Source organism: Andrographis paniculata, unplaced genomic scaffold, assembly GCF_009805555.1.
Source record: "Andrographis paniculata isolate CXL003 unplaced genomic scaffold, ASM980555v1 Contig32END, whole genome shotgun sequence".
NCBI lineage: Eukaryota > Viridiplantae > Streptophyta > Magnoliopsida > Lamiales > Acanthaceae > Andrographis > Andrographis paniculata.
In genome coordinates, this window is record NW_026137565.1 from 7458447 (window position 1) to 7478390 (window position 19944).

At 30.8% G+C, this 19944-nt stretch overlaps 3 protein-coding genes across 4 annotated transcripts; 2 read left to right on the top strand and 1 right to left on the bottom strand.

The window, feature by feature from the left end:
- The first annotated feature begins 1958 nt into the window (after window positions 1-1958).
- On the top strand, window positions 1959-3479 carry LOC127247805 (probable WRKY transcription factor 65). Of its 2 annotated transcripts, none has more exons than XM_051269835.1 (3): window positions 1959-2172; window positions 2369-2521; window positions 2639-3479. In XM_051269835.1, exons 1-3 carry the CDS (start codon window positions 2030-2032, stop codon window positions 3213-3215), a joined length of 873 nt encoding a protein of 290 aa, XP_051125792.1. In that variant the 5' UTR covers window positions 1959-2029; the 3' UTR covers window positions 3216-3479. The 2 variants fall into 2 exon arrangements, with proteins under 2 accessions (XP_051125792.1, XP_051125793.1); XM_051269836.1 differs by having other exon boundaries at window positions 2372-2521.
- Window positions 3480-6168: 2689 nt separating this feature from the next.
- Window positions 6169-8493, bottom strand: LOC127247933 (ras-related protein RABA1c). The gene is made up of 2 exons (XM_051270025.1): window positions 8055-8493; window positions 6169-6867 (listed from the first exon to the last, which is right to left on the bottom strand). Exons 1-2 carry the CDS (start codon window positions 8273-8275, stop codon window positions 6435-6437), a joined length of 654 nt encoding a protein of 217 aa, XP_051125982.1. The 5' UTR covers window positions 8276-8493; the 3' UTR covers window positions 6169-6434.
- A 10532-nt stretch (window positions 8494-19025) lies between these two features.
- LOC127247421 (vegetative cell wall protein gp1-like) lies at window positions 19026-19856 on the top strand. The gene has a single exon (XM_051269249.1). The coding sequence runs from the start codon at window positions 19026-19028 to the stop codon at window positions 19854-19856; it is 831 nt and encodes a 276-aa protein (XP_051125206.1).
- Window positions 19857-19944: the final 88 nt, after the last annotated feature.

A 19944-nucleotide genomic window follows, 5' to 3' on the forward strand; every position in this document is an offset into this window, starting at 1 on the left:
AGTTTCGAGACGGAGGGGTATATATATATATATATATATAGTGTCAATACTTTTAATATGTAAATTTAAATTGATCCATAATTAATTAGAGGATTGCATAATTTGGATATTTTAATTTAAATGTAACAACACGAAATTTATTTTATTGTTATTAATAATTAATACCATCATTTGATTCGTGCGACCTACCACATCTTAGTATAACATTTTTCTATTACATAATTTATTTATTTATTTTCATTTATATGTTTGAATTATACACATCTATATTGATTCTTTTTCGTTAAAAAAACTAAAATATTTTTTTTCGAATTTATTATTTAAAATATTTAATGAATAAGTTGCCAGAGTCTATTCTATTCTATTCTATCCAACCCTATCTTATCCGGTGTATTAATTATGGTAGTTAAATATTTTTTAAGAATTCAATATTTGACTTGATTAATTGGGGTTAAATTAATTAGGAAGTAAGTAGAATTGTAATAATGTAAACACATAGGTATAAGTAGTGACGTGATCATGCATTTGGACAAGGAACCCATAGCCTATTTGCCTACTTCTTTCTTATACTTTTAATTAATTTATTCAATAATTAGGAAAAGTGTGTTCTTTTGTGTTATATACCATCTTCGTTTTGTATATATATATATTTTTTAAAAAATAATAATTTGATATGATTTTTAATAAGACTAATAAATATTGAATATAATATCTTTTAAAATAATTATAAAAATAAAAATACAAGAGCGCACAAATTTACCGTGAAAATTACATTGCATGGCAACGTGAATAGAGAATATTTTCAATTAAAATCATAAAATTATATAGGATATCTTTTCTTTGATTTTTTTTTTAAATTTTTTATCGAAGATTATTTTAATATAATATTCTATAAAATTGTATGATATATTTTTCATATAAAATCTGATAATTGAATAATAATAATAATAATGTAAAGAAAGACAAAGCCCTAAACTTTTGATAAAAAGTAGTTATATACATTGAGTGAATCAAGTAAGAAAATAAAATTAAAGTCATACTTGTTTGGATTGAGATTTCCAAATTAAATAATATAAATTCGAGTCAAAATAAATTTTGATTTGATGTAAAAAAATTATATAATATTTTTTTTAAAAAAAATCACTATTTCATTTGACAGTTTAAAAAGGAGTGATAAACAACATACAATTTCATACAAATCATTAAACAAACCATCATATGTTTTGATAATATTTATGAAAATAGTGGATTTATTCAGCTCTTTGTAAATGAAAGTCCAATATATATATATATATATATATATTAATTAAAAAGTAATGAATATTATATAACTAGAATCGATTAATAAGTTGAATTGAGCTTATATTTCAATTTAATTAAAGTAAACATATACATTAATTTAATATATTAATTAAATTGATTTTAAACAGCAAAGGGGCCTTATGTATAAGTAACCTATGCCATCTAGAAAGCATATGCATAGCAACGAGTCCAGAAAAGAGCCACAGCCACATAGATAATTAAGAATAATCAATTAATAATTAGTACAAATTGCAAAATTCTTATATATGAATAATAGTAATACCACTTAGAATATAATTAAAATATTAAATTACACACATACATAACTATAGGGCTGATTATTGAAAATGTCAAAATGTATAGGTGAAGGTGACATACAAGTACATGATTAGAGGGTGATTAAGGCAGTAGATGAAAGGAATCAAATTAAATTAAATTAAATTAAATTAAATGTAATAATTTGTGTCCCTTTCCCGTTGTAATAAAATAATTAATCTCTTGTTTGGATTTCTTCCGCATTTGCTTGCACGTCCCCTCTCTCTCTCTCTCTCTCTCTCTCTCTCTCTCTCTAAATTATTTAATTAAATTACATATATAATTATATATATTTAATTTCCAATTAATCAATAAATCTGTCGCCATTCCCATTCTTATTATAAGCACTCCACCACTCTTCCTCCATTTCTTGTCTTGTCTTCTTCCTCCATCTCCATCTCCATCTCAACCCATGGGAGCTAGATTCAACACCGCCGGCGATCACGACTCCCACAATTCGCCGGAGAACAGCTCCGTCGCCGGCGGCGGTGGAGACTCGCCGCACTTCGCAGCCGCCGATGTCAAAATTGCTTCCACTTCCTCTTCCAGAAGAAGGTATTGCGCCTTTTTCAAAATCAAAATTTCATTTAATTAAAAAGAGGGCTAAATCAGAAATTAGGGTTTCGTCAATTTGGGGATTTCATTTCATGCCCATGTATCCATGCACCAAAATCAAATTCTCAATCAATTTCAATTACTACCATAAAATCAAATTAATCAAGAAATTATACATACATATATTAATTTGCAGCAGACGAGCCCTACAGAAAAGGGTAGTGTCAGTACCTCTGAAAGACGTCGAAGGATTGCGTCTGAAAGGCGATCCGATGAGCGCTCCGCCGTCCGATTCCTGGGCATGGAGAAAGTACGGCCAGAAACCCATCAAGGGTTCTCCCTATCCGAGGTACCCATCCATCCATTCAATTAATAATTAATTTAATTTATTACACCGCAATCCTTAAAAAAAAAATAAAAAATTCAAGCTTGAATCAACATCTATGGCGTTCTTTTGTTTCTGCAGAGGTTATTACAGGTGCAGCAGCTCCAAGGGGTGCCCAGCAAGAAAGCAGGTCGAAAGGAGTAGAGACGACCCCACAATGCTCGTAGTCACATACTCTTGCGACCACAACCACCCTTGGCCGGCGTCCCGGAACAACCACCACAGAACCGCCATCTCCGCCGCCGCAGCTCCAAACGTCGCCGTATCGGAGGAGGAAGAAGATGAAGAGGAGGAGGAGGAAGACGAAGCAAACCAGGCGGAGGAGCAATTACAAGAAGAGAAGAAATTACCTTCAGCAGCCATTAATAGTAACAATAATCAATCTAATCACGAACCAAATCCAGATTACAAATTCATGGATGCTCCGAACGAATTCGGATGGTTCGGAGATTTCGAATCCCCAGGTTGTACTATGCTCGACAGCCCCATTTCCGCCGAGGACAAAACCGCCACGGACAACGAAATGGCGATGATTTTCGCAATGCCGGAAGAAGACGAGTCGCTATTCGCCGATCTCGGGGAGCTGCCGGAGTGCTCGACGGTGTTCCGCCGTGGACTCGCCGGACCGGAGCCGACCTTGGCCGCCGGCATTCGATGATTCAGAGAACGGATGGATCTTCATCATCGTCCATCGGACGGCTCTGATTGAACGGATTCCGCGACATTAATGTCATCGTACGGACAAGATTGCCTAGGAGGGAAAAAAAAGGTTTACACATTTTTATTAATTTCTTGTGATTTTAATTATATTTTTAATGCTATGATGAGTGTAGTGGTTAGCGAATAATTGATTAATTAAGAAGTTTTATGTCACAATGCTGTTTGTAATTATTAGACCACATAATTAATCACCCTTGTTATTTCAGATAAATTCAATTCATTTCTATTTTCTGTCTTCATTAATTAATAAAATATATATATATATATTTTTTCTTTTTTATTTAGTTACCCACGGCAACCTATATCCAAGTTGGTTATAAATTTCTATAATTTTTTCCTCCTTTTTTTCCCCTTAAGGAACAGGCAACAGATTTAGGAATCTGAAAAGTCAAAATTAACCAAAAAGTTGACTTTTGAGTGTCAATAGTTGGATCTAATTTATTTCTTTTTTAATTGTACAATATGTATATATCCAGTTGGTGGTTGCACATGGGTTTCATAGAATGGTCTAAAAATGAAAATTGTTTAGGTTATATATATATATATATTCTTTTAATAAAATATTACGTGAAATACTTCATTTTTATTATTTCTATTTTTTTTTCTAAAATTTGAAAACTTTGAGAATCTTTATCAAAAACAATTTAGGTTTTGTTTACACTAATAAATTTTGACAAAAAAATATTACATCAAGTTTTTCTATTACAAACAATTATATTAAATAGTTAAAATTTTATATTAAAAAAAGGCCTTAATTTCAGAACAAAGTCCAATAAATAATATATATACAGAAAAAAGTGTTAGGTAAGAGATGTGTTGTAATTGGTGGGCTGATATTTTTAATATTGTATATTTAAAAGATGGTAATAAGAAGAATAGCTATTTATATTTATTTTTGAAATAAAAAGGGGTCCCCACACGCGTGACACGTGCATTTGATCTCTCCTTAATAACGTCATTTCGCTAAGATAATTTCTTAATTATTCGTAACGTCCACCTTAATCTTATCCGTTGGAGCATTGGGCGCATCGATAAACCCTGCAAATTTCCTCGTTTTAATTTTCGGAGAAAATAATAAAATATTTTTTAAAAAGTGGATTTTTGAACAGATCTGGAGAATCTTCCAATCATTGTTCATTTTTCTTGTTCGAATGCTTAAGTTTCGATGCTTTGAGAGATATTTAATTAATTTATTTCAGCTTCGTCCGCTTATAAAAAGTGATAAGAGCTTCAGACATTTTTATTTTAGTTAATTAATTTATCTAATTGATCTACATGTATATAATTATATCTAATTGTAGTTAATTTAATTGATCTATAGATATCTAATTTTATCTGTTTGTAGTTAATTTATTTGATCTGTAGTGTACTATTTTTAGTTTGTTTTAGAAATCAATATAGTAATTTGCTAAACAAATAAGATTATATGGTAAAAAATTAAAATCAAACCCTAAAATAATAGTTAATTCTAATGTAAATTTACCAGCAAAATTCATATATCAAAATTCAATCATAAATATAAATTGTAATTCTTTTTACATACGTTTTCCAACATAGTAAATGACATATTTGACTATTCATTACATTTACAAAGCACACATTATTTTATTAGATTTATCTCTAAATATTTCTTTGTTATTATATATTTTGATTTAGTCAAAATTAATTTAAAAATATTTTGCTAGAAAAAATAAATAATTTTTTGTCAACTCACAAAGTATATTTATTAATATTTTTAATTGTCCAATTACATAATTATTTAAAAAAAATATTTACAATTTTTTTCGCAAATATATTTACTTTATGATCATATTATTGCTTTTATATATATATATATATGTATATATAAAAAAAATTAAAAATCATTTTTCTTTAGTGCCAGCTTGGAGAGCCGGCTGCTTCTGCAGCAACTCCATAAAACTCTGACATAAGTGTATTGTTGTCATGTGTTCCAATTAAATATTTTTATTATATAAATATTTATTAATAATTTTTATATTTTATAAAATTTTATTCTTTACAAAATGATATTAATATTGATATAATTTTTTAAATAAAATTTTAATTAAATATAATCAATTAATAATAATAATAATAAATATTTTTTATTGTTTATAAATTTAATTATTAAATAAATAAATACTAATAAATATGTATATTAGATAAAAAAAAATATTATTATTTAAATTATTTTAAAAATAGATAATTTAATAATATGGAGGAAAGAAAAATTAAAATTTGTGTAAATGAGTTTCTTTGATGAAGGTATAAAATGAAATGATTTTCTCTGATGACGTGGCAGAGAATATGACGTGAAAGAGAAGAGAGAGGGAAGAAACCCATATTGAGTTTCATTGAGGCGGATGACCTAACTATTTATTATAATTAAAGTACTTTTATTTTTTAAATTCTGCAAAAAAAATAAATTTATATTTATTAATTGGATAGAGAGTATATCATTATTGAAAATTACATGTAATAAATAATACTTCCTTGATCCACTTTTAATATTTATATATTTTTATTTTACCCGTTAAATTCAAAGGTTTATATTTTCACTTCTAACATTTATATATTTTTTATTTTCGTTCGTCAGTTTTTTTAGTAAATGTGGATACTATCATTAACTACTAAAATTTTTTACACTTTCACTTTATTATACACTTCTATATAAAATTAAAGGAAATTTAATCTTTACACTATCATATCTACCGACTACTATTAAAATACTAATATTTGTTAATCCGTGTGAAAGAAAATGTAAATATCAGAGCCGAATGGATTGGAGTATATTGCGATAACACTATAAAGCAGACAAAAAGCAACTCGACCATCGTCAATCCCAAAATGGCAAAAAGTGGCATAATAAAGGTATATTAAAAATACCTAACTGAAAAGGGAAACTACAACTGAAGCCATGTAATGAAATGAAAACCTTGTCTGATTCAGAATATCATTTTCCTAAAAGTCCCTAAACGTTAAAAATCACTGCAGCAGAATACAAAGAGCGTGTCACCAACAGTCAAATTCATTTTTTTTTTTTTTACAACATAATCTCCAGTAGATGCAGCAACATAACACTTCATATCATATCGAATCAATAGTTACGACTATTCTCACCACAAACTCCTCCCAAAAAAATTTAAAAAATGGCTTACTAGGAGCAGCAGCCGCCTTTCTTGATGTCGGACACATCTTTGCCTACGTCGATTTTCTCGCCCTTGGAAGGGACATTCGATGCATCGCCATTATCGGTTGTCTCCATTGTCTTCTTGCTCACAATGTGGTATATCTGCGCAAGAACCTCGGTGAACGCATTGTCGACATTAGTGGCGTCGAGCGCAGAAGTTTCCATGAAGCAGAGCGACTCCCTCTCAGCAAAGGAGGTCCCGTCTTCAGTTGAGACAGCCACTAGATGTCGAAGGTCGGATTTGTTGCCAATGAGCATGACAACAATGTTGGGGTCGGTGTGATCTCGCAGTTCCTTTAGCCACCTTTCGACATTTTCGAATGTCGAGTGTCTGGTTACATCGTAGACGAGCAAAGCGCCAACAGCACCGCGATAGTACGCGCTGGTGATGGCTCGGTACCTGAAGCCCAGAACGAAAAATTATAGCTTTTAAACGGACAGAGACAGATAAGCTTAATCGGTATATTGGTAATAAGTTCGAAGACAATCATTTCGATTCAAAATTATTCATAACGACACTAACGAATAAAGCCTGGTAATATTTAATACTAGCAAGCTCAATTTGTGCTCCGAAAATACAAAGCATCATTTTAGGAAGCCCTAATATACTATATTATGCACATGTAGAAATGTAATAGAATCTCATATGATCGAATGTTGAAACCATATCTAAATAAAGTAAATTTTGAATAAGAGGACACATAAAATTGAACAAACCACGTGTGTTCTCAAGCAGACAATCCAGTATCTGAACAATAAATACCTTATGTGCTTGTTGCTATAAAGTTAAAGGAGAAATTTCGAAAATTGCAAGCAGCTTGAATTATTAATGCAATTTTGTTTAGTTAAGATCAACAATTGGCCATATGTAAAAGAGTCGAAAATCTGTCTTTTACTAATATAATCCATAAAATAAAATTTTAGAACGATGCTATATCCTGTGTCCACAGAAATCCCAGATGAGGTAACATCCACACAAGATCTTCTCCAAGTTCTAAGAAACACCTAAGGGTTTCTGAAATTCTTACATTAAGGTCAAATAATACTTACATTTTTGCCATCCTTATCAAAAATAACAACGAGAAAGAGATCACAGTTACACATTTCTAGCATTCCTGAATTTTTTAGTCTAGTTGCAAAATCAATAATCACCATCAACTTCAGAGGTAAAGAAGAAAATCAAGATTTATGAGTTATATGTCTACCAAATTAAGATCCAATTACTGAATAACTAAGAAAGCATTAAACAGCCTCCCCAATCAATGACACAATTTAGGTGTAAACTAAATTTCGTTATCAGATCAAAAAAACTACAGATCTATCCCAATTATTCCTCAGCACTCTGCCATACTTTCAGAATTCCAGGCCATGGCAGCTGTAATATTTTCAGTAATTTAAAACAAATACACGAAATTCACATCCCGCACAAAAGCTAGTAGCAGATTTAGCCATTTACGATTAAAGATCTCCAAAATCCAGTAGCAGATCCACCGCACAAAACAAACCACAGTACTCCACAATGAGCGCTAGAAACGAATCGAAGGAAAGTAAAGCACAACAGATCAGAGAAGTTGAAAGCAATGTAACCTCTCCTGGCCAGCAGTGTCCCAAATCTGAGCTTTAATGACCTTTCCATCAACTGTCAAGCTCCTGGTGGCGAACTCAACACCGATAGTCGATTTGGACTCGAGGCTGAACTCGTTCCTGGTGAATCGCGAAAGCAAATTAGACTTCCCCACACCTGAGTCCCCAATCAAAACCACCTTGAAGAGGTAGTCATAGTCATCCTCTGCTCTGTAGCCCGACATCACTAGCAACGATTTCGGGTGCGGGACGCGATCTAGCAAACAAATCCCCCAAATCGAAGCCGTATTTCGAACAGCAACAATGGAGCTACCAGTAAAGCAATCAACACGATTAATCCTCCACCCACTGTAGCTGCAAAAAAGGCCCCCGATTTGCTCCTCTCTTTTGTTCCTGTGTTCTCACTTCACTTTTTGACCCTCAGATAACATAACAGTCGAAGACTGCTCTCAACGAAAGCAAGAAATTTCGTAGTCATCCGTTTTTCACGCCATTTATTGGGCCCATTAATTAAAGCCCAATAAGGCCCAAATATTCAATTAGCCCATTGACTGATATCCATTATTGCTGAGTTTTGTTTGTTTGTGTTTTGTTATTATTGAGTTTTCTGATGCAGCAGCAGCACATGACATGACTGTATCAAATGATGAATTAATCATGGAGGATCTCTGGAATTAATTAATTATATAAATATATATTTATTATTAATTAGGTCATCTGCAGCATCGATCGATCGATCGATCCAAGAAATTAATGTCGGAGATCAAGATGGAGATATCGCCGGCGATGAAGATTCAGGTGGTTTCGAGGTGTGTGTCGGAAAGACTGATGTGGAAATTCTCCGACGTGTCGGAGCAGAGCGAACTGTGGTCTCCTCCAATTGAACGATCAGTGTTTCTAACCTCGCCGGGGGATGTCATTTTCACCGGAGAACAAATGGCGGCAAAGCTCGCCGCAGATTTGGACAGAAGAAGAAGGAGAAGGAAGAGGTCAAGGCTTTCTTTCAATGTAAGTACCAACACCATTTTCATTACATATGTATATCTGCGTATGTTGATTCTGCACATATATATATATATCTGTTGCAGCCGTGCTTGTGCTCTCCAACCAGACCTTGAATTATTCGAATAACATTCAGCAATGGCGCCGGCGGGGAACATACAGTGATACATACATATATATATATATATATATACACATTCCTCGTCTTTACTCTTCAGCTATAGTCTTTCTTTATGTATTGAAATTGCAAGATAGATTGTAAGATTCAGACGAATCAAGAACCCAAATTTAGTAAATAATATGATCTGCTGCTTCAATTTATATGTAAATCAAATTCTGTGGATTCATGTAAAAATAAATTTGAAAGAACTAATTAATAAAAAAATATATACTATATATTATGGGGAAAACGAGCTACTAAATTAATATTTAATTTAATAGAGAAACCAAATCAAACTGTAATGGGCCAAACCCAGGCCCATTATTCTATTGGGTTTTTGTAAAGACCCATCGGTATAAATATCAGTCTATTGGGTTTTGGCCCATGTTTATTTGTGAAGGCCTGTTCTATTGAAGCCTGCTATACTTGGCGGTTACTATTGAGTCAAGAGATCTGAGCCGTTGAAATGAGGTTTTAATCATAGCCGTTGTTTAATCTCCTATGATCTCTGTGGTGGTCATTTCATCTTGAGTTAGGGTTTTGAGTTTACTTAGGGTGATTAGGTTGCATGTAATAATTAATTAATTTTATTTAATCTAATCTAATATTCACTTTCGTTGTACAAGTAAACATGTTTGCTTCAAGATCATTTAAGGTTAGGCTTTGTTTAGATAGAGGATTTCGGAGGGTTTTGAAATTTTGAAAGTTTGGAAAAGTAAAAAATTAGTATTTAATTTGATGTTGTGTGAGAGAAAAAATATATTTGATATGATTTTTTTAAAAAAATTGAATATGCCAAATGACTGAAAGTATGTTGTGTAAACAAAGCCTATATATATACATATGGCCGAGGGCTAATACGTTAAAATAATTTGTGTTGATTTATTTTTTAGGATAGTTTACGATCATATATAGCGTTGGTTGTTCTACTATATAACGACGACTTTTGCAGACGTATATCATTACAAAAGATTATGAATAAATACACATTATAGAGATATGGGTGTATGTGTTGGGGCAAAGCAAGACAAAGTTAGCATGAAAAAGGGGCAATTGATAATAATTATGGAAACAAAGGAACCCTACATGTAGTGTTAATCGGTGGAATATCACCATTCTTTTAATGCCGACAAACTCATGTATATATTTCTAGTTTTCTTTACACTTCTTAATTCCTCTAATATATAATTCAACTAAAAGTATAATTTTATTTTAAATGAAAATAAATAAAACCAAAATATATTGTATAGAGTATGTGTGTGATATATATTTGATATTCTAAACACTCCAAAATTACAGAAAATTAATTATACTGAACAAATTTTGTGTGACATGATTCAAAAATCCTTCACATAATTTGATAGGCCCTTCATTACACTGGGTCTACATGCATGCATTAGTTAACTAATTATTAATTATTTGAATATTTGGGCATATACTTATATACAAGAAAAAGACAAAATCCCCCGTCAAGTATACCCACCCCCATTTATTTATTTAATTATTTGAACACGTAACTCTTATCTCAATACCATCATCTTTATGTAGGTAGTGAATGGCAGAAGCAATAAATAAAAATAAAAAATAAAATAAATATTTTAATTTTATTTTGATGACAATGCATGCATTTAAGGCATACAAATTCGCAGCCCATCCTGTGATGTACATTTGACTCACTCTGGATTAATTTAAGTAATCGTGTCTGTGCATGGCCATGAATAATTAATTATTATTTAAATGTTTTGTATGTATATATTTCACATGCATAAATAGTAAGCATTAATTGATTTCCACCAACCAGCAACAAAATAAGAAAGTTGTATATATTTATATCGACTTTTCGTAGAGAAAGGGCAAACAAACCATCATCGACACTACTATTATTCTTATTACATCTGAAACCCACAGTGGAATTAATTAATTAATTAATGTCACTGTGAAAAATATATACATTATAGAGAGGGTTTCTTTGTTTGAATTTAATGTTTTAATGGGAAAAAAATAAAATAAAATTGGGAATACAGTGTTTCAAATGTTATTGTAATGTTTTTAATAAAAAATTTTGAAAGATATATAAGACTCTTTTCTTTTAACATTTTTTTTTTTTTTGGTTCTATATATCACTGTATAATATTGAAATTTGATGTATGGTATGTGTTTGTTGTATCATCTCTTTATAGTTATACTATACGTACTAAAATACTTTTTCATTAGCTAAATACTATTAAAAAATTATTTTATTTCCAAATAAGTATCATTTTCAAAAAAATATTTTATTTAAAAAAATAAAAAATTAGTAAAACATCCAAAAACACACATCTATGGATATGGTTTTCACATGATATCTTGGAGTAGGAGTGGGCCCAATTACTTTGACTTAACACCCCCAATTCCCAACCACACATATACTTTGATCACATATACATTAATTTATACTCCCTCCCACGCGTATCTATTTTTTTATTTTAGTCCATCTCATAACAAAATATTTATTTTTTTAATAATTGTATTATCTACCTAATATTACAAATACCCTTACAATTTATAATATATTATACAAATATCATTACCTTTATATCACACATACGAGTAAAGTTATTTTAGTTATTTCTACTTTATTTCTACTATATCTCAATATAATACTAATATTTCTAAAATTACGTGCAAAAAGTAAATTGATAGTTAGTTCCGAGACGAAGAGAAAGAGTAATAAATAATCTCATCACTTTAATTAATACTTCTTTCGTAATGTAAATGCGTGTTCATTTTGATCAATTTTTAATAAAAATAAGTAATTATTATTTTTTTTATTTTTTTAATAAAAAAATATAAAAATGTAACAAGGATATTTTTTTATAAAAATCCAAAAAGATAGTGAGCAGAGGGAGTATTATTACCTATTAAAAGATAAATTTAGTAATAGCTGCTATTTTTGAAATAACCATCCAATATTTACCTTAAAATAAGTGGATATTATCTGCAATGTAGTAAAAAAAAAAAAAAAAAACACACCATTTTTGACTTGGCCTAACTGCCTTTGCCACCCTCAGCACCCTGGACCGGAGCTCCAGACGCATACTCCCACCAGTCCACACGTCTTCTGGACCTCCTGCTCCTGGCGCTCAGGCTTTTATAACCATGAATGTCTCTTAACCGTCTGGCCTTTTTTTTTGCATATTTTATTTATTTAAATATCATTCTCACTATATATACAACTCCAAATTCCATTCAATTCTGCTCTTCGTTTCTCCCCACTTAGAAATAGCCTGTCTTCTCTCTCTAGAAGAAATTACAAATAATTATTATTTATTTATTATTTCTGGGGAAAGTATCTTGTAGGGTTGCTGTATTGTATTGATGGCTTTAGAGAAGGTTGCTTTGTTTCTCTTCATCTTCATCTTCATCATTATGCTTTCTGCCTTGCCTTCCTCCATTGAAGGAAGAAAGCTATTCTCCCTAAACGGCGTCGTTCCGCTAGATAATAATAATAATAATAATAATAATAATATTGATATTCGTCACCAATATCTCGTCCCCTTGGTTTATCAACGCAGCTTATTGAATTCAAGGAAGCTTCCCAATGGCAAGGCGCCCCACCGCCGCCGGAAAGGCCGCGCCGCCGTCGAAATGGACTTCATCGCCCGCCACCTCGCCGTGCCTAGTCCCGGCGCCGGCCACTAGTTCTAACTCTCATCTCTTTTCTTTTTTATGTATATATTTCACAATTTTGAATTATTTATCTTTTGATCTTTTGATGTATGTATGTACACGTACATCAGATGTTACAGTACATAATCATATATATATATATATATGCATGTATGTAGAGCAAACATAGGTGAATTTGAATCCATGATAGCCAACCTCACACCATCGCGCCATTCTTTACCAGACAACTTTGATTTACGAATTGAAAGTCTCTTCCTTTAAGTTTTAATTTGAATTTAAAATTTAAAAAATATTAATATTAAATTTGATTTTTTTTTATTTTTTTTTTTGAAGAACAGTGCAAGAGCAAAACTACCACCAAAATCAGATTTTAGAAAATAAAGTTGAATATGTTATTTTGATGTGAAGTAATGTTTAATATTTATGTTATAATTTTAATATAATTAATATCATATGTATTATAAACACTAGAAGTACTTTGAAGGCCACTAAATTATGATTTAGCAAGAAATAAAAGCCATTAATCCCAAGTAATAATTAAATTAATTTATATTATATATATTTGGTAATTAAAATTGCTTATTTTTATCCTACTATATGTTTGTTACGTGGCGCACGTGCGTGGAAAGGACGGCTTGTTTTAGACCTTTGCTTCCAATATATTCCATAATGTCGGTAGCCTTTTGTTTTTATTTTCCTTTGCTTAAATGTGGACTTTAATTAGTTTGCTTTTAGATGTCTCAAATATTTTAAAATTAAATAAAATTTTGAATAAAAATGTATATATATATATATATGATTGTATATTTTTAAAAAACAAATATTGAATATAATGTTTTAAGGAAAAAAATTTAGAATATAAATAAATAAATAAAATTTAATACTAACTTTGATTTGAAATATATTTGTGTATTTGTAGGGCACAAACATCACTTTCAGGTTCTGAATATTTTTACTTTAAAAAAAAAAAGGTAACCAAGGGAATGTTTGGTTTTGGGTTTTAAGTTTTGATATAAACTGTGTTTCAAAGTTTTGTTTTTTAAAATAAAAAAAAGAATAAAGATATTATATATAATCATATTAATCAATAATATTTTATAAGAAGAACATTACAAATATTTGTAGAAAATTTTATAGAAGTATACATATTGTTGAAACTTTTATAGAAGTATTGGATTTGTCTTTCCAATAACACAATTCTCTATAAATGTTATAAAAAAATACAGTGTAAGTAATAAATTTAATTCATAAAAAATAAATATTTAGTATAAAATATTATTTTTATATCTAACAGAAAAAAAAATTCATTCAAAAATATTACTGACAACAAAGTTATAAAAAAAAAAATTGTCAATTTATCAATAGTCTGGCTGCCTAACTGCTTCCGGTTGAGATTAACACCGAAATTTGTTCATTTGTTCTTTTTTTATGGTGAAATCGTTGGATGTCGATTATGTCTCGTAAGATTAAACTATAGTCTTGTTAACATCATACAAAATGGCAACATATAGACATTGTTAATTCCTTTTGAACAAAATACATAAATATTACAGCTATGAAGGCGAGTAAGACTATATATTTTTAAACGTCTAGAAAGTTAACACCACATGTAATCGATAGATAGATGAAATCTTCAATTGAAACACCAAAACAAGTTCAATAAAAATAGACAGGAAATAATTTCATTCTCTAAAGGTGGAAGCAACTATGGATTTTAAGTACTCATGTTAAGAAAAGGCCCTTCCAACAATCCATTGTTCACTAGTGACATGCACAGATTTTCCCATCGTTATCGAGTTCAATCCTTAAGTGATCTCTCCAAGGCAAAGCTTATGATCTTGGGGAATAAGATAACCATTCTTCTTAGAGTATGAAACATTACCAGTTTTTTCATGCTTAAGATAAGTGAGGGAAAAATCAAAGCTGGTGATGACGGAATGCCATGATTGGAAAACAGCTTTGAATCTCAAGGGTGACGACAATAGCAAGAGAATTTCTTCTATCAACTCACGTAGCAGATTTCCATTCTCAATTCCAATTAGTATATTATTAATTTTTTTTTAGATAAAAAAGGAAATTAAATGTTTTTTTTGGTAAGTTATAATTTTTATGAAATATTACATCAACTTAAAATTTTTAATTTATAAAAATTTAGACTTTATTGAAAATTTATACTATTAATGTAAAAATTTAGACTTAAAAAAAATAATAATAAAAATATATTCCTGAAAATTTATCATAATTAAATATTTTATTTTTGAAAAAATTTAATATTTTTTTATATTAAAAATAGTGAAACAATCATTTACATTATCTAATATACAAAATAAAATTCAGAAAATTATATAAAATTTAATATTTTTTACTAAAAAAAAATAAAATTAAAATGTTAAAAGCGTAAATCAATAAATAGACGATTTTTGTTATTTTTAACACTATAAAATAAAAATTAAAGTGGACAAATTACTAAAAAAAATATACATAATTTTATTATTTTTTACATTAACAAAAAATATAAATTTTGAGGATTAAGAGGTTTGCTGCCCGGTATGAATTAGCTTTATGACATATTTTTATTGTTGAACTTATTTTTGGTCCATGTTTGATTTCAGTTATTAATATATATCCATTATGATATCATGTTATTTTCAAACTTTAATTTTATTTCTTGATTTTGTTGTATTTAAGTTATTTTTATTCCATTCATCTCAATATTATTTATTTAACTGTTTATTTATTTTTAATATTCTATATTTACTACATAATAATAATAATAATAATAATAATAATAATAATAATATATTACATAAACTATAGCTACGGATGTATAAGCCGCGCATTAAATATATACCGAACAGAGGATATAACATGTCAATTAATAGACTCCTCATTAACACGTTTTCACCATTTACTCGTGACCAAAATTCAATTTCGTTGGGTGGCATTTTTATTTTATTTTATTTTATTTTTTTAAATTCTTAATAATATATATTGCTTTTTATTCGGACAAAACATTACTTATTTTCCTTGAATCGGAAGCAAATTAATTAAAGTACAGCTGCAGTGCTACTGCAATAATTAATTCCTAATGTTCCAATATCACTCAAAATGGAACTTACAAAATATATATGCGCTAACTAACCAAACATGAATGACATTTTCACTAAGTACACAATACAAACATAATTAATTAATTGATTAATCAATCAATCAAATACAATAATCAAATTTAATTCATTATTAATTGCTCAAAAATATTTACCATGCACCTGGTCCGGTCGCTGTCCGTATCTCCGGCGGAATATACGCCGGCGCTGTCGTTTTCCGACAGAAGGTGTCTCACAAAATTCGACGTTCTGTGGCCTTTCCGGCTGGGCCCCGACGGCGGGACGCGGCGCTTCGTCAGGCCGTCGTGGTACTGCACCCTGCGCTCTTTCGCCACCGCTGTGGGCAGCGTATTAGTGTACCCTACCGGCGGCGCCGCCGTGGCGGGGTAGCTCCGGCTACTGGACTTTCCGGCGGTCAGCAGCATGAAGATGAGGGCGACGGCGGCGCCGGAGATTATGTCGTGCTGATTCAGAAATTTGACCATTGCTGTGGTTGTTTGGTTCGTTTTTATTGTAAATCATTTCGTTTAAATCGTGGAAATGATATTGGGTACATATAGTGAAGGAGGGGTAGGGTGGGTGGGTCATAAGGGATTATATATATATATATTATTGCAGCGTAAATAGTTGATATTGTTGGACAGAAAATAATCATTACAGGGTGATGAATCAGGGCACTAAAGGATCACTTTTCAATCACTATAAATTTACATTGCTCTTTAAGTCCTTCCTTTGTATACTTTTTTTGTGATTTCGAATAATATAATATTATTTGTGGGATTATATGGATATATTTTATTTTTTTAGTCTATTTATAGTTGTAAGGAATAGTCGTGTTGGTGGCCAATAATGTTAAGAGAGAATCGAGATGATCACTAATGGTATATATATACTTTCTCTTGACACAAATATTGTGGGCATAATAAAAATTTTAATTTATATTTTGGATGAAAAAAATATATATTAGATGTAATATTATAAATTGAAAGTACAAAAATTATAGTAATAAAAATAGTATAAAGAGTACTGGGATCCAAAACGCGTCCCATTTCTTCTTCTGAAGAAGAAAATGAAATGATAATTAAGAAGGAAAAGGTTTCACGTGTTAATTAATTAACTGTTTGCTTAAATCGTTTTATATAATACTAATTCCGATTGAAATAAATCAATTTAATTACAATTGTGGTAGCTGTCAAATTTGAACAAAACTGACCATTCTCATTTTATATATATATATATATATATGCTTTTGGTAGTTGAGTTTGGGCTTTGGTACTCATATATTAAAAATAAATACTTGATTAATAATTATTTAGTTATTTATTTTATTTTAAAAATATTATTTTATTTTAATTATTTGTATAAAACTTGCCTTAAATTAAATTAATGTCAATTTTGAATAAAAAAGGATATTTTATACTTCCTCCGTGTCTGCTACAGTGTAGACACGGTATTTTAGGAGGGGTATAATTAGTAGATAATTAAGAATGTGTTAGTGAAAATAATTATCTTATAATATAAATAATTATAAATTAAGATTAAGATAATTAATTAGTTTAATTAAAATAAAAAAAATTAATTAAAAAATTTAAAATGAGATTAAAGTGTATAATTATTTTTCAGAAAAAAAAAGTGACATGGTATGTGAGACGGATATAAACGGCAACGTGGACATGGTATGGTATGTGATTTAATATACATTATATATTATATAATTGTATTTTCATGAAGTTCAATTTTCTGCAGCGCATGCACTCAGTCATATCACTGCACATTCGCCTGTAGTCTACAATTGTACATAAATTAGACCATTAGGGTGTGTTTGTCCGGGGATTAGATTTTAAATATATTATTTTTTATTTTTTATATTATATTTCTTCGTCCCAATACAATAGTTTTATTTATCATTTTTATTCTATATCACCGTAAAACTATTCATACTTTTTTATTATTATTATACAAGTGTCACTACTTTTTATACTAATATACTCACAATGGCAAAAAAGTCATTTATATTTACATTTTACCAACTACCAATATAATATCAAATTTCTTAAATCTCATTCCCAACACAACAAGACTATACTTTTGGGACGGAGAAAGTAATAAAAATCAATTTTACATTTAAAACATGACATCAACACCTATTTATATCACATTATACAACTATTCAAATTCAAAATTTTTACTCTTCAAATCCCAAATTCAAAATCCAAAATTACTTGTGTTATTGGTATAAACTGACGAACAAGAAATCATTCATTCTAAACTCTTGCCATAAAAAAATAAATATAGTTTACATTATATTGTCTGTTCAAATTCAATTATTTACTTATTTGAAAATTCAAGTCAAAAAATCCAAATCTACGAAAAAACATATCCTGCAAGATAATCAATTCGAATTTTCGATTTAGAAAGTAACTTGAAAAATAATGCAGCAATGTCATAGCATGTGAGGTTATAAGTTATAATGTCAAAACTCCAACTTAAATAATAATAAATAAATAAATAAATCAAAATTTGAAACATACCCGGTTCTGCCCTTGCTTGCTTTAGACATGATTTTGTATTTTAAAATTTTGAATAAAACAAATGATATATATATTATTAATGTTTAAATAGATTAATTAAGAGGTGGATATAATATTTTCTAGGAAAAAATTAAGATGAATGAGACCAAAATACAATTAAAACAGAGCCTAATTCACCACCCATATTCAACTTGACAAATTATATATATATTTATTGGCATTGCATTTCATTAATTCTCAATAATTCTATGCATTAATAATTTTCAACTCTTGATAATTTAAAAGCTGACTATGTGAATTTTAATTTCGTTAATTATGCATGGTGTACGTATGCATTTATATATGCATCAAGTGTTAGTGTTGGAATTCCTTCTTCCCTATGTATATATATACAACAAACATATATTAACCAGACATTGTAACGGAAATGGGTTCTCAAACATGGCGGGTTCGTGTATTAACATTAATATTATCATGTTCAGTGATTTTGACGTCGGAAACAGCCATGGCCGACGATCAACGCTTCTTCCCCTTCCGGCGATTCTGTCCGCCGGGATGGTATCCAATCCCATTCCCGGGTCCTCGTCCTCCTCCGTTTTTCTTCTTCTTTCCAGGCAGCTATTGTTCCAGGTATAATCGCCCGCCGCCGCCAGCCACCACTCCGCCGCCTGAAATTTCACCACCGGCGCCGCCGCTGCCAATTCCTCCTCCTCCTCCTGAAGTTTCTCCTCCGGCGCCAATTCTACCTCCAGAAGTTTCTCCGCCAGTTCCAATTCTACCGCCGGAAGTTTCTCCACCGTCGTCGCCGCTGCCAATTCCTCCTCCGCCGGAAGTTTTTCCTCCAGCGCCAATTCTTCCTCCAGAAATTTCTCCGCCAGTTCCTATTATTCCACCGGAAGTCTCTCCTCCGTCGCTGCCGATTCCTCCTCCTCCTGAAATTTTTCCTCCGGTGCCAATTCTTCCTCCAGAAATTTCTCCGCCAGTTCCTATTATTCCACCGGAAGTCTCTCCACCGTCGGCGCCGCCGCTGCCAATTCTTCCTACTCCTGAAGTTTTTCCTCCGGCGCCAATTCTTCCTCCGGAAGTTTCTCCGCCAGTTCCAATTATTCCGCCGGAATTATCTCCGCCGTCGGCGCCGGTGCCGAGCCTTCCTCCAGATGTTTACCCGCCGGTGTCGACCCCTCCCCCAGATGTCCTTCCGCCGCTGCCGGATTTTCCTCCAGGAGATTCTCCACCACCGCTTCCAGAATTGCCAACCTTACCACCAGAAGTGTCTCTGCCGCCGGTGACTCCGCTGCCGGAATCGCCTGATCTGCCTCCGATTGCGCTTCCTTAAGTATACACCTTGTGATCACACACTAAAACATATATATAGAGTAAACGAGGATATGCCACGTACTCGTTATGCACTCAAAATAAATAAA